The sequence below is a fragment of the Macaca nemestrina genome, chromosome 8 (assembly GCF_043159975.1).
Source record: "Macaca nemestrina isolate mMacNem1 chromosome 8, mMacNem.hap1, whole genome shotgun sequence".
NCBI classification, from domain to species: Eukaryota; Metazoa; Chordata; class Mammalia; order Primates; family Cercopithecidae; genus Macaca; species Macaca nemestrina.
Genome location: NC_092132.1, coordinates 47,760,490 through 47,774,542, shown reverse-complemented (window position 1 = coordinate 47,774,542; position 14,053 = coordinate 47,760,490). Strand labels below are relative to the sequence as shown.

Sequence of the window (14,053 nt, the reverse complement as noted above, 5' to 3'; positions counted from 1 at the left end):
TGAGCATCTCTAAGTGCTATCTGTCATTTTATTTTAGGAATGTTAGGAAAGCTTCTGTATCCTTTTTTAGGCTGTGGTAATGGGTTGGAAAGCTTCTTACTCCCAGAACAGTAGAGCCATGAAATTACTGAATTAGAGGTTCCGTTAGAGATTGCCTAACATTCATTTGTTTATGTATCATCTATGGCTGCTTTTATGCTACAATGGAGGAATTATGTAGTTGCAACAAAGACATATGGGCCAAAAAAATAAAAATAAAGAACAAAGGCATATGGCCCTTAAAACCTAAAATAGTTGCTATTTTGTTTTGTTTTTGCTGAGGACTGTTGATGACAATCAGTAAAATATTTTTTTTTCTGAACTTTATTTTGCCATACAGCCTGATTATGTTTGTAAATAAAATATTTTCTATTTGGCTGTTTACAGAACAAGTTTGCTGACTTTCGAGTAGATCATACCTGTCACTTTATAAGCCTCAGAGACGAGGGAAATATTCCAAGATTACACAGTTAATTGGTGGTCAAATTGCAAACAGTTTCATTCTCCTTTTAACTGTCTCCATTCCATTATTTTTGTTACAGGGACTGATAGCTTGGTGAGATAAGAAAATTTGTGGTACAGAATTTTGCTTACGAATGTTACATATATATATGTGAAAACATTAGGGACAATAATCTACCAACTCTTAGATAACATTGGTGTACAAAAACTTTTTAAATTTAGGTACAGAGGTAGGATTTGATTGTAGTATATATGGTTTCCTGCATATAAATCTTTGCATCGATCTGCTAAGCAGTTGGATAATATGATACTTTTTGTTGCCTGTGCAGCCAAATGGGCGGACTGTTGAATTGGCTGAGGGTGAAGCTGTTCGAACACCTCAAAGTGTAACAGCAAAGCAGCCACCAGAGATTGACAAGAAAAATGAAAAGGTAAGTTTGAGAGCATATGAAATTATATGCAAGGCTCTTAATAGAATGACATAAAAGGATGATGCTTTTCTGTTTCATAAGATTGTATGTATACCCCTCATTTAAAGAAAACTCTGAAAAGCTGAATTAACCATAGTGGATGGGTGGTAAAAGTTTAACTGAGTTGTTTTTGTTTTTTTAAAGGAAAGTTGTATCACCAAATATTTTAAACATTGCTGTGGCAATACTAAATATTCATTATGTCAAAAACGATTCATTCACAACTTGAACATCTTGTGTAAGTTTCCAGATACATAACATATGTATCCTTTATTCAAAAACAGAACTGTGGAATTGTGTTACCTTTGTTAATAGGGCACATCTAGCATGAAAACCTTAGCACAATTGTTCAGTGGTGTTTAGTGTTGAAATAGATTTCTGTTGTGTTGGAAACATAATTGCTTACTAGACATAGATTAACTTCATTTAACAAAAGAAAATGTGGGCCTGGTGCTATATCTCATGCTTGTAATCCTAGCACTTTGGTAGGCCGAAGCAGGTAGATTGCTTGAGCCCATGAGTTTGAGACCAGCCTGGGCAACATGGCGAAACTTTGTCATTACAGAAAATATGAAAATTAGCCAGGCATGGTGGTACATACCTGTAGTCCTAGCTACTCAGCAGGCTGAGGTGGGAGGATCAGTTTCAGAGAGCCAAGATTGTGCTAATCCACTCCAGCCTGGGCACCTGAGACCCTGTCTCAAAAAGAAAAAAGATATAGCTATAGATTTCATTTGGATGTGAAATTTTCCAAGTAAGGCAATCTATCATACCACGTAAATGGTACATTCCTGGGATTTTATTAATTTTCCAGTTGCTTGGTGTCAGAACTGACTCATTTTTACTTAATCTAGCTTGGAAGTAGGCAAAATGAATAAGAAGTTCTTAACAGTAGTTCCTTCTACTGTGAGAAAAAGACTTTTCATTCAGTTCCCTTTTGTACATTGAATTACCCTCCCTTTCCTTTTTTTTTTTTTTTTAAATGTAGAGACAGGGGTCTCACTGTGTTGCCCACACAACATAGTCTTGAACTGCTAAGCTCAAGTGATCCTTCTGCCTCGGCCTCCCAAAATGCTGGGATTACAGGCATGAGGCACCACATCCAGCGCCCCTCCCTCCTTTTTAAAAAAATCCTGTCTATGCATAGCTCCTTTTCAGGAAAAAAAAAAAAAAATGAGACAGTCACCAATAGGTAAGCGGTTTCTAGGAACCACAGTGCAGCAACTCTAGCTTCTTGGAATAGTGGTATGAAATGGTTACTACCAGCTGGGTGCAGTGGCTCACGCCTGTAATCCCAGCACTTTGGGAGCCCGAGGTGGGCGGATCACCTGAGGTCCGGAGTTTGAGACCAGCCTAGCCAACATGATGAAACCCCGTCTCTGCAAAAACAACAAAAATTAGCTGGGTGTGGTGGCACATGCCTGTAATCCCAGCTACTCGGGATGCTGAGGTAGGGGAATGGCTTGAATCCAAGAGATGGAGCTTGCAATGAGCAGGGATTGTGCCACTGCACACCAGCCAGGGCGACAGAGCGAGACTCTGTCCCAAAAAAAAAAAGAAAAAGAAAGACATGGTTGCTACAGTTTCTTAATGCTTCCGATTTCAAAATGTCTTTGAAGAAGTGGTTTAGCCACCAAGACAACTGCCGGCAGAATGGCTTAAAATGAAGGATAGTTTTGGGAAATAATTAAATTTATGTCTGACTTTGTGTTTGGCAGGAAAGTAATGACTTGTGTTAACAAGTAAGCATGTAACGTAAGGAGTGTGAGTTTATAGAGTGACTAGCTGATATGCCCAATATAGATTTACACATCTCTGACCTAGTGTTTTCTTTTTTCTGGGCTTTCTCTCTATTAGTGAATAATGTATACTTACTCCTGCTTCTACTCCCTGAATTACCCTGAAAATTTTGTAGTTGCAATAATTAAGAAACTACCATTAACTTCTTAGTGATTAATTTATATAAATTGAATGTGACAGGGTATAAAATCACAGCTTAAAGTTTATAATCATTACTTTGAAATGTCTTGTGGTGGGAAATAATTATAATAGTTGACATTTACTTACTTAAGTATAATCTGGCAGGCACCATGCAAGGTGAGGTATGTTTGTATGTATAAATATATTTACATATCTAGTAGGGACAGCTTTTTGAGTACTTACTAGATATACTTTTAAGACTTTATAGTTGTTAAAAAATAATCTATAGATATTTCCTTATTTTCACAAGGGCTCTGAGGTGATGGTACTATATCCATCTTACAAATGAGAAACCTGAGGCTTATGTTATCTGAGCTATTGAAAGTATAGTCAGTTCTAACCCAGATCTATCTGACTTGAAAGTCTTTACTTTTTACTGCCTTATATTATTTCTAATGCTCTCAGAAACTCTGCCAGGCAGATAGTTATAGCCCCATTTTACAGATAAGGGCTCAAGTGCCTAGAGAAATTTTGTGATTTAATTAATTTGATACAGTTGGCCGGGCACAATGGCTCAAGCCTGTAATCCCAGCATTTTGGGAGGCTGAGTCGGGCAGATCACCTGAGGTCAGGAGTTTGAGACCAGCCTGGTCAACATGGTGAAGCCCTGTCTCTGCTGAAAATACAAAAATTAGCCAGGCATGGTGGCATGTGCCTCTAGTCCCAACTACTCAGGGGGCTGAGGCAGAAGAATCACTTGAACACAGGAGGTGGAGGTTGTAGGGAGCTGAGATCATGCCATTGCACTCCAGCCTGGGCGAGAGAGTAAGATTCCGTCTCAAAAAAAAAAAAAAAAAAAATGGATGCAATTTCTGGACGAGGATCTGAACCCAGCTTATTCTGATTCCAAAAAGTTCTTTTTGTCATTTAGCAGTGCCACCTTTCAGTTGCTGTTGCTTTTTCAGTACAAAGTTTCTACCTTTGGTTTCTTGCCTGTGCTATTTAACTTTTCAAATAATAATAAATGCTACAGCTCATGGCTGGTGTTCTGTTTTTGCCATCCAGTTTTGCATTTCGAATTTGTGCTTTTTAACTTGGTTAGGTCTAGGTAACTCAGTTGATTTTTTATGGTATTGCCCTATGTGTGTATTGCACTTTGTGTTTTAAATAGGTGGTATTTTTTAGACTTATTTTCTTTCCTCCTTTCCTTTCCTTTCCTTTCCTTTCCTTTCCTTTCCTTTCTTTTCCTGCCTTTCTTCCTTTCCTTTCTTTCTTTTTTTTCTTTCCTTTCTTTGTTCTGTCATTCTTGTTGCCCAGGCTGGAGTGCAGTGGCACAATCTCAGCTCACTGCAACCTCTGCCTCCCAGCTCAAGCAATTCTCCTGCCTCAGCCTCCTGAGCAGCTGGGATTACAGGCACGCACCACCACGCCCAGCTATTTTTTGTATTTTTAGTAGACACGGGGTTTCACCACGTTGACCAGGCTGGTCACAAACTCCTGACCTCAGGTGATCCGCCCACCTCGGCCTCCCAAAGTGCTAGGATTACAGGCATGAGCCATCGCACCCGGCCTACCTTTCCTTACAAAGAAATACATCTTAGATCTTATACACCTTAATATATATTATCATATTTTTGTTTTTGCTCTCTGAGCCATATCTTGGGCACTTTGAGAAGTACAATTTTTGTCTGTAGAGTAGTTGTACTCTTAAGCTGTGATATTGATTACCTTGCCGTATCACTTGAGTAAGCCTTGTAGATAAAAGTTTGCCTAGAAACTGTATATGACAAGATCTTAGGTCTGTAAAGCAGGTTAAACTGCCATAGTTTTCTAGGTCTTTATTTGGGTTTGAAGGTCAGTGTTTCATTAGAACTAGTCTCTAGTAGAGTACACGTAGGACCATTAGCCAGACTGAATGCATTGTGCTAATAGATGCTAAAGGTAATAAAAATGTAAGATGTGCTTACCCTCAGATTACAGTCTAGTTAAGGAAAGGCAAGCAAAGAGAAGATATCTAGTAATACAAGGCATTAAGTGCTGCGTGTTCAGGGGAGAAAGGTTATCCTACTTGGGTAGCCAGAGAAGATTGACTTAATTAATCTCTGTAAGTATAGGAATGATATTTCAGTAAGTAGGCATGGGGAGACAAGTTTTAGAAGGGAAGAGAAACAAATGAACACAACCTGACATTATTTAGATTAAACAAATGGACATATTCAGACATAAGGGGAAGCCTTAGTCAAGTTTGACTGGTCAAGATAGGGTAGGCATATGATAAAAACTTAGAAATATTCAACTGGCAGCAACATTGATGATTAATGAATCAGTTTTGCGTCTCTGATTGTAAAAAAGTCTTAATGTAGAAATGTAAAGATTGCTAGTGAGAGAAACAACGGAAACAAAATGTGTGAACTTTCGTCACCACCAAATTGTTAGGATGAAGTCAGTGATATCCACTGAACCCTGATATCATTTGTTACAAGTATTAATAAGGTCTTACATTTTTATGATGCTACACAATATACAAAATATTTGTACAAAACATTTTCACATCTCTTAATCCTGATGAACAACTCTGAGGACATTATCATTTCTTTTACGTAGCTCAATAAAGAGTTTTGTGAATTGTCCGGGATCACATAGCTGATAAGTAACACTCCTTCAATTTCTCTAAGGCAGCAATTTTTGAAGCATGGTCAATGAACCCCTAGAAAGGGGCCCTAGGGGCAAAACTATTTTCATAATAATTAAGACATTATTTGCCTTTTTAACTATGTTGATGCTTGCACTGATGGTACAAAAGCAATAATGGGTAAAACTGCTGGCTCCTTATCATGAACCAAGACAGTGGCACCAAACTTCCACTTATTGTATTCTTGTTTTGGTTTGTTTTTGAGACAGCACTCTGTCGCCCAGATTGGAGTGCAGTGGCACGATCTCACTCACTGCAGCCTCCGCCTCCCAGGTTCAAGCAATTCTCCTGCCACAGTTTCCTGAGTAGCTGGAATTACAGGTGCCCGCCACTACCCCCGGCTAATTCTTGTATTTTTAGTAGAGACGGGGTTTCACCATGTTGGTCTTGAACCCCTGACCTCAGGTGATCCATCTGCCTCTGCCTCCCAAAGTGCTGGGATTATAGGTGTGAGCCACCACGCCCTGCCATTTTGTTTTGTTTGAAGAGACTCTCACTCTGTTACCCAGCCTGGAGTGCAGTGGCACAGTCATGCTCACTGCAGCCTCAACCTCCCAGGCTTAAGCAATCCTTCTGTCTCATCTTCCCAAGTAGCTGGGACTGCAGATGCACACTACCATGTGCCCAGCTAATTTTTTGTAGAGACAGCATGCCTCCCAGGTTCAAGCAATTCTCCTGACTCAGCCTCCCGAGTAGCTGGGATTACAGGCGCCCACCATCACGCCCACCTAATTTTTGTATTTTTAGTAGAGATGGGATTTCACCATGTTGGCCAGGCTGGTCTCGAACTCCTGACCTCAAATGGTCTGCCTGCCTCAGCCTCCCAAAGTGCTAGGATTACAGGCATGAGCCACCACGCCCGGCCGTAGATCTTCCAAAATGTTAAAACATTCCATTAAACAACATGTATTTTTTAAAATTACATTTGTTAATATACCAACTAACGTCACCAGAAATTCCTTACGTACCGGTAGGTTGTCAAGCTCATGGTAGCAGACACAAATTTTCCAAATTTCATTTTTTTTTTTTCTTTAATATAGAGACAGGATCTCGCTATGTTGCCCAGGCTGGTCTTGAACTTATGGGCTCAAGCAATCCTTTTGCCTTGGCCTCCCAAAGTGATGGAATTACAGGTGTGAGCTACTGCACCAGCAAATTTTTCAGATTTCTAATTTTCACTTGCCAACAAAGTCATGTTATCATTTGCAACAAGTACTCTCCGCTTCCTTTAAGTGACAAGATAGCCTTGTTCATTTTTGAGAAAATGTCTGCAAATACACAAGTCTGAATAATCACGGCTTGTCTATCAGTCATTCTTTCAAGCCAAAAAGGAATAATATGAGTAAGTGGCTAATTTGGCACACAAGCCATTGCATAAGTGTTTTTCCTCAAGACAATCATCAGTCTTCATTTTGCAGCATACTTTATGCATATATTCCATTTCATCACACAGAATAATTAAAAAGCCTGTGTTTAAGAATTGAGATTTAATGAAGTTAATAATAATTTTTGCTGCTTCATTAAGGACACACAAGTGCAACTAGCATTTTTTTTTTTAAACTGTTGAGTAGATGGCAGTAAAGAATACAATGATATGCCTGTGATCCAGCACTCTGGGAGGCCAAGGCAGGTGGATTGCTTCGAGCTCGGGAGTTCAAGAGCAGGCTGGGCAACATAGTGACAGAGTGAGACTCTGTCTCAAAAAAAAAAAAATAAAAATAAAAATAAATGCCTGAAACTGGATAATTTATCAAGAAAAGAGGGTTCAATTGTCTCACGGTACCACAGGCTATACAGGAAGCATAGCAGCATCTGCTTCTCAGGAGGCCTCTAGGAGCAACCCATGGTAGAAGGCAAAGCATGAGCTCTCTCTGTTGCCCAGGCTGGAGTGCAGTGGTGCGATCTCAGCTCACTGCAACCTCCACCGCCTGGGTTCAAGCAATTCTCCTGCCTCAGCCTCCCGAGTAGCTGGGATTACAGGTGCCCACCACCACGCCTGGCTAATTTTTTTATATTTCTAGTAGAGACAGGGTTTCACCATGTTGGCCAGGCTGGTCTTGAGCTCCTGACTTCAGGTGATCCTCGTGTCTCGGCCTCCCGAAGTGTTGGGATTACAGGCGTGAGCCATAGGGCCCAGTGGGGGATAACATTTCAATATGAGATTTGGGTGGGGACACAGATCCAAACCATATTGTGCCTCAGTCAAAATAATGTGTCACAGTAAATTGAATACAAACACAGATATGTGAATCCAGCTGTCTTAAGGTAGACATTAAAGATATTTGCAAAATATAAAATCTGCCACTCTTCTCGCAGAAATGTTTTGTTTTGAAAAAGATATAGGTATCATTACATAACGTATAATTTATGATTATTTTGTTATAAATTAATATATCTAAACAATTTATTAAATTTGTGTGATAAATATAACCCACGTAAACAAAGGCTCTTGGCCAGGCACAGTGGCTCAGACCTGTAATCCCAGCACTTTAGGAGGCGAAGGTGGGAATTCAAGACTAGCCTGGCCAACATGGAGAAACCCCGTCTCTACTAAAAATACAAAAACTAGCTGGGCCTGGTGGTACGTGCCTGTAGTCCCAACTACTTGGGCGGCTGAGGCACGAGAATCACTTGAACCCAGGAGGCAGAGGTTGCGGTGAGCCAAGATCATGCCGCTGCCCTCCAGCCTGGGTGGTAGAGCAAGACCCCATCTCAAATAATGATAATAATAATAATGGCTCTTTGACATCCTTAATACATTTTAAGAATCTAAAAGAGTATCATGTGACCCAGAGGTTTGAGAATTGCTCTGGGAGAGATCAGTGTCTAGAAAGTAAAATACAAAATAATTTTGAGGCAACATGCGTTTAAACAAGTATAGGCTAGAACAGCTCTTAGCAAAAAGAATTATCTGCATGCCCAGAGAGTTTATATACATGTGTATTTTCCTTCCATAATGCATCTTAGAAACTATAGTTTAAAACCATAGGTTGGCAAACCATGGCCAAATCTAGTGCTCTGCCTGTTTTTGTAAATAAAGTTTTATGGGAACACAGCCACACTTACTTATTTATCATTAGCAGTTTTTTACTATAGCAGTGGAGTTGGATAATTTCAACAGAGCAGCCTTATGATCTGCAAAGCCTAAAATATTTACTGTCTGGCTCTTTTTTTCCCCCTTCCTGAACCTATTAAACTCCCATTGTAGTCCTTTGGAGTCTTTAAATGTTTTATATGAGTGCTTTGATATGTTCTCTGAGCCTTGGACTATTAACCTTTTGGGTTCTCTTGTGCCACAGAATTTATAGCTTCATCATTTCTTGGGTTCCCACCCAAGGAATTAGTTTTCAAGGTTCCCTTTAAGGTAAACAAAACTGTTTTTCTGTAAAAGAGAATACCATACCAGGAAAACCATATTTATCCCTCTAGACTTTTATGTCTAAACTACAAATAGCGGAACAGAGACCAGAACCAGGATTTCTGCCCCAGTCAGTCATTTTCCCACTATACCATGGCTTTACCTCACACAGGAAGTGGCAAGAGAGGATTGAAAAACAGTGAAATGGCAAATTTGGTTTTAAACATGCTTAGATTGAGGCGAGAGTGGGATCCTTATACTGGAATTAATTTGTTTGTCGGGAATGTAAGAACTGTATCTGGGGAAAAGTTCAAAGCTAGATAAAAGGAGTTCTTAAGAGAGGTTTCTTATAAATGTCTTAAGATTGTGAGTTTAGCCATGCTGCTTGTGCCGTGTACCATGTCTTATGAGCCCACACCAGACATATTTAAATAATTTAATGACTTGGATGGTGGATCATGTATACAAAGATAATAGCTCAGAGGTTTTAATTGAGTGGAGGAACCGAGTAAGAGTTAGGTAGACAGGGCTATATGTAATTCAGTCTAATTTTAGGCTCTTTCATTGGTTACTCTTAAATTAACTGAATATCTTCTATGTGCAAGGTACTACTATAGGCGTTAGAAATACAACAGTTGATAAAACAAGAGCCACTACTCTCGTGAAACTTAGTCGGGAAAACAACTAAAAATATAAGCATATTCTCTACTATCTGGTAATAAGTGCTATGAAAGAAAACAATTAGGTCAGGCATGGTGGCTCACATCTATAATCCCAGCACTTCAGGAGGCCAAGGAGGGAGGATCTCTTGAGGCCAGGAGTTCAAGACAGAGCCTGGGCAACATAGTGAGACCCCACCTGAACAAAATTTTTTTTAAATTTAGGCCGGGCACGTTGGTTCACACCTGTAATCCCAGCACTTTACGAGGCCAAGGTGGGTGGATCACCTGACGTCAGGAGTTCGAGACCAGCCTGGCCAACATGCTGAAACTCCGTCTCTACTAAAAATATAGAAAATTAGTGGGGCGTGGTGACTGGCACCTGTAATCCCAGCTACTTGGGAGGCTGAGGCAGGGGAATCATTTCAACCCAGGAGGCGGAGGTTGCAGTGAGCTGAGATCGCACCATTGCACTCCAGCCTGGGCAACAAGAGCAAAACTCTGTCTCAGGGTGGGGGGAGAAATTGGCCAGGTGCAGTGGCTCACACCTGTAATGCCAGCACCCTGGAAGGCCATGGCAGGCAGATAGCTTGAACTCAGGAGTTCAAGACCAGCTTGGGCAACATGGCAAAACCCCAGATCTACAAAAAAATGTAAAAATTAGCCAGGCATGGTGGTGCATACCTGTATTCCCAGCTACTTGGGAGGCTGAGGTGGGAGCATTGCTTGAGCCGAAGAGATGGAGGTTGCAGTGAACCAAGATCACACCATGGCACTCCAGCCTGGTCGACAGAGTGAAACCCTATCTCAAAAATCAGTTAATTAAAAAAAATTTTTAATTAGCGAGGCATGGTGGCATGCCCCTGTAGTCCTAGCTACCCCAGGAGGCTGAGGTGGGAGGATCACTTGAGCCCCAGAGTTTGGGACTGTAGCAAGCTGTAATCAAGTCACTGTACTCCAGCCTGAAAAACAGAGAGCCTGTCTCTGAAAAGAACAAAAATGAGGAAAAAAAAAAAAAACAGGGTAAGGAGATAGAGATAAAGTGCAAGTTGTGGGCACTTCCCTGCACCTGCAGTTCTCCTACTACTTCCATTTAGGAAAATAGCAGTAGTACCAAGTGGAATAACCTTGAATCTCCTTTAAGTTAAACCCCACCAAAAGAGGGGAATCAATTACAGACTTTTCTACTTTTTTTTTTTTTTTTTTTTTTTTTTTTTGAGACGGAGTCTCGCTCTGTCGCCCAGGCTGGAGTGCAGTGGCCGCATCTCAGCTCACTGCAAGCTCCGCCTCCCGGGTCTATGCCATTCTCCTGCCTCAGCCTCCCGAGTAGCTGGGACTACAGGCGCCCGCCACCTCACCCGGCTAGTTTTTTGTATTTTTTAGTAGAGACGGGGTTTCACCATATTTAGCCAGGCTGGTCTCGATCTCCTGACCTTGTGATCCGCCCGTCTCGGCCTCCCAAAGTGCTGGGATTACAGGCTTGAGCCACTGCGCCCGGCCGACTTTTCTACTTTTAAGGAGATTTGTGACAGTTTTCACACTCTCATCCTGATATTGTGTGACAAGGTTATTAAGATGGAGAACTACTGGTATAGGCAAAATAGCGAAATATAACTAGTATGCTTCTTGGATAATCCATGTTTTCCCATTTAACCATACCCAATTTGTATATATATTTGGGACAAGTGAGAAAAATAATAACAAAATGTGAAGCAATATAAAATAGGAACTTGCCATATTTGGCCAGAAAGTGGATGAAATTGACTCTAAAGCAATTTTAATTTCATCAAGTACATTTTTAAAAACATTGTTACAATTACAAAAATGAAAGAATATTGACACAATGGAAGCAGAAAAAACAAAAATCTCAAAAAATAGAACACTTTTTTCCTTGAGTTAATTAAAAACCTTATACACCAGTCAGTAGTCTGCAGACCAAAACATCACAGTAAAAAATACTCAGCATTCTTTTTTTTTTTTTTTTTTTTAAAGACAGAGTCTTGCTGTGTCACCCAGGCTGAAGTGCAGTGGCATGACCAAGGTTCACTGCAACCTTGCCCACCCTGGCTCAAGTGATTCTCCAACCTCAGCTTCCCAAGTAGCTGGGACTACAGGCATGCACCACCACGCCCGACTAATTTTTTATTTTTTGTGGAGATGGGGTCTCACCGTGTTGCCCAGGCTGGTCTAGAGCTCCTGGGCTCAAGTGATCCACCCACCTCAGCCCTCCCAAATTGTTGAGATTACAGGTGTGAGCTATTGTGCCCGGCCAGCATTCCCGTTTATTCATGCTTTTGTTCCTTTATCACTTCTGGCGTTACCACCAAAATCTTTAGATGTTTATAGGGCTATAAATATTAAAGATGTCAGTTCGCCAAATTTTTAGGGACCAGTACTTCCAGAATAGAGAATTAATAAATTGAATAAGAATTACACTCAGGGCTGGGCACAGTGGCTCATGCCTGTAATCCCAGCACTTTGGGAGGCTGAGGCAGGTGGATCACCTGAGGTCAGGAGTTTGAGACCAGCCTGACCAACATGGCGAAACCCAGTCTCTACTGAAAATACAAATATTAGCTGAGTGTGGTGGCGTGCACCTGTAGTCTCAGGTACTCAGGAGGCTGAGGCACAAGAATCGCTTGAACCTAGGAGGTGGAGGTTGCAGTGAGCCTAGATCGTGCCACTACACTCCAGCCTGGGTGACACAGCAAGACACTGTCTCAAAAAAAAAAAAAAAATTACATTCAGGGCCAGGCAAAGGTGGCTCATGTCTGTAATACCAGCACTTGGGAGGCTGAGGTGGGCAAATTGCTTGAGCTCAGGATTTCGAAACCAGCCTGGACAACATGGCAAAGCCCTGTCTCTTCAAAAAGTACAAAAATTAGCCTGTTATAGTAGCATATGCCTATAGTCCCAGCTCCTTGGCAGGTTGAGGTGGGAGGATGCTTAAGCCCAGGAGGTGGAGGTTGCAATGAGCTGAGATCATGCCACTGCACTCCAGCCTGGGTAACAGAGCCAGACCCTGTCTACAAAAAAAACAGAATTACATTTAGAACCTGGCTACATATCTTGTATAAATGGCTAATTGCAATTGCAAACAGGTTATCTTTTTTTTTTTTTTTTTTTGAGAGAGTCTCACTCTGTTGCCCAGGCTAAGTGCAGTGGTGCAATCATGGCTTACAGCATTCTCAGTCTTACGGGCTCAGGTATCCTCCCACCTCAGCCACCCAAATAGCTGGGACTACAGGCATGCACCACCATGCCTGGTTAATTTTTGTATTTTTTGTAAAGACAGGGTCTCACTGTATTGCCCAGGCTGTTCTTGAACTCCTGGATGCATGTGTTCCTCCCACCTGTCTCCCATAGTGCTGGGATTACTGTCTTGAGCCACTGCACCTAGCTACAGAAAGTGGTTTTTTTTTTTATTTATTTATTTTTACCGTTATGGTTTGTCTCTGGCATGTAAAAAGTATCTTAGTGATAAGGATGGTGTCACTTAAAATTTGTACAGTATCCACCTTGTGATAGTTTTGATACTGCGCAAATAATAAATTACACTCTTAAATTGGTCTTTTTGGCATGAATTGTATGCTATGCCATTCTTTGTACTTTGCAATTCTCTGTCAAAATCTGCTAAGGGGGCAGTTAGCCGTTTGAATAGATCTACTCTTACTGTCAGCATGTACTTTTTGCCACTCTAATAAGTGATATCACTTATTGTTTGGGTATTGGCTAATATTAGAAATACTCAGCTGGGTGTGGTGGCTCACATCCCAGCACTTTAGGGGAGGCCAAAGCGGGTGGATTGCTTGAGCCTAGGAGTTTGAGACCAGCCTGGGCAACATGGTGAAACCTTGTCTCTACAAAAAATACAAAAATTGGCCAGGTGCAGTGACTCACACCTGTAATCCCAGCGCTTTGGGAGGCCAAGGTGGACAGATCACAAGGTCAGGAGATCGAGACCATCCTGGCTAACATGGTGAAATCCTGTCTCTACTAAAAAATACAAAAAATTAGCTGGGCTTGGTGGCACATGCCTATAGTCCCAGCTACTCAGGAGGCTGAGACAGGAGTATCGCTTGAACCTGTGAGGTGGAGGTTGCAATGAGCTGAGATTGCGCCATTGCACTCCAACCTGGGCGACAGAGTGAGACTCCGTCTCAAAAAAAAAAAAAAAGAAAAGAAAAGAAAATATAAAAATTAGCCAGTTGTGATGGGACATGCCTGTAGTCCCAGCTACATGGGAAGCTGATGTAGGAGGATCACTTGAGCCCAGGAGGTCTAGGCTGCAGTGAGCCTTGATCACACCGCTGCACTCCAGCCCGGGCGACAACGAAAGCCTGTCTCAAAAAAAAAAAAAAAAAAAGAAAGTGGACACTGTTATTTCTAGTAAGAACTCTATCAGCCACATCACCGTTAAGTTATGATGATTTCATCGGATGTTGTATAAGTT

The 14,053-nt window shown here is 41.3% G+C and overlaps 1 protein-coding gene across 3 annotated transcripts in view; it reads left to right on the top strand.

Moving 5' to 3' along the window:
* Nucleotides 1-14,053, top strand: part of LOC105476095 (metadherin) — a 78,585-nt gene that overhangs the window by 15,756 nt on the left and 48,776 nt on the right. For all 3 annotated transcript variants that reach the window (XM_071067971.1, XM_071067970.1, XM_071067968.1), the window contains exon 2: nucleotides 831-932. In XM_071067971.1, coding sequence (XP_070924072.1) covers nucleotides 831-932 — 102 coding nt within the window. The remainder of the gene's footprint in view (nucleotides 1-830; nucleotides 933-14,053) is intronic.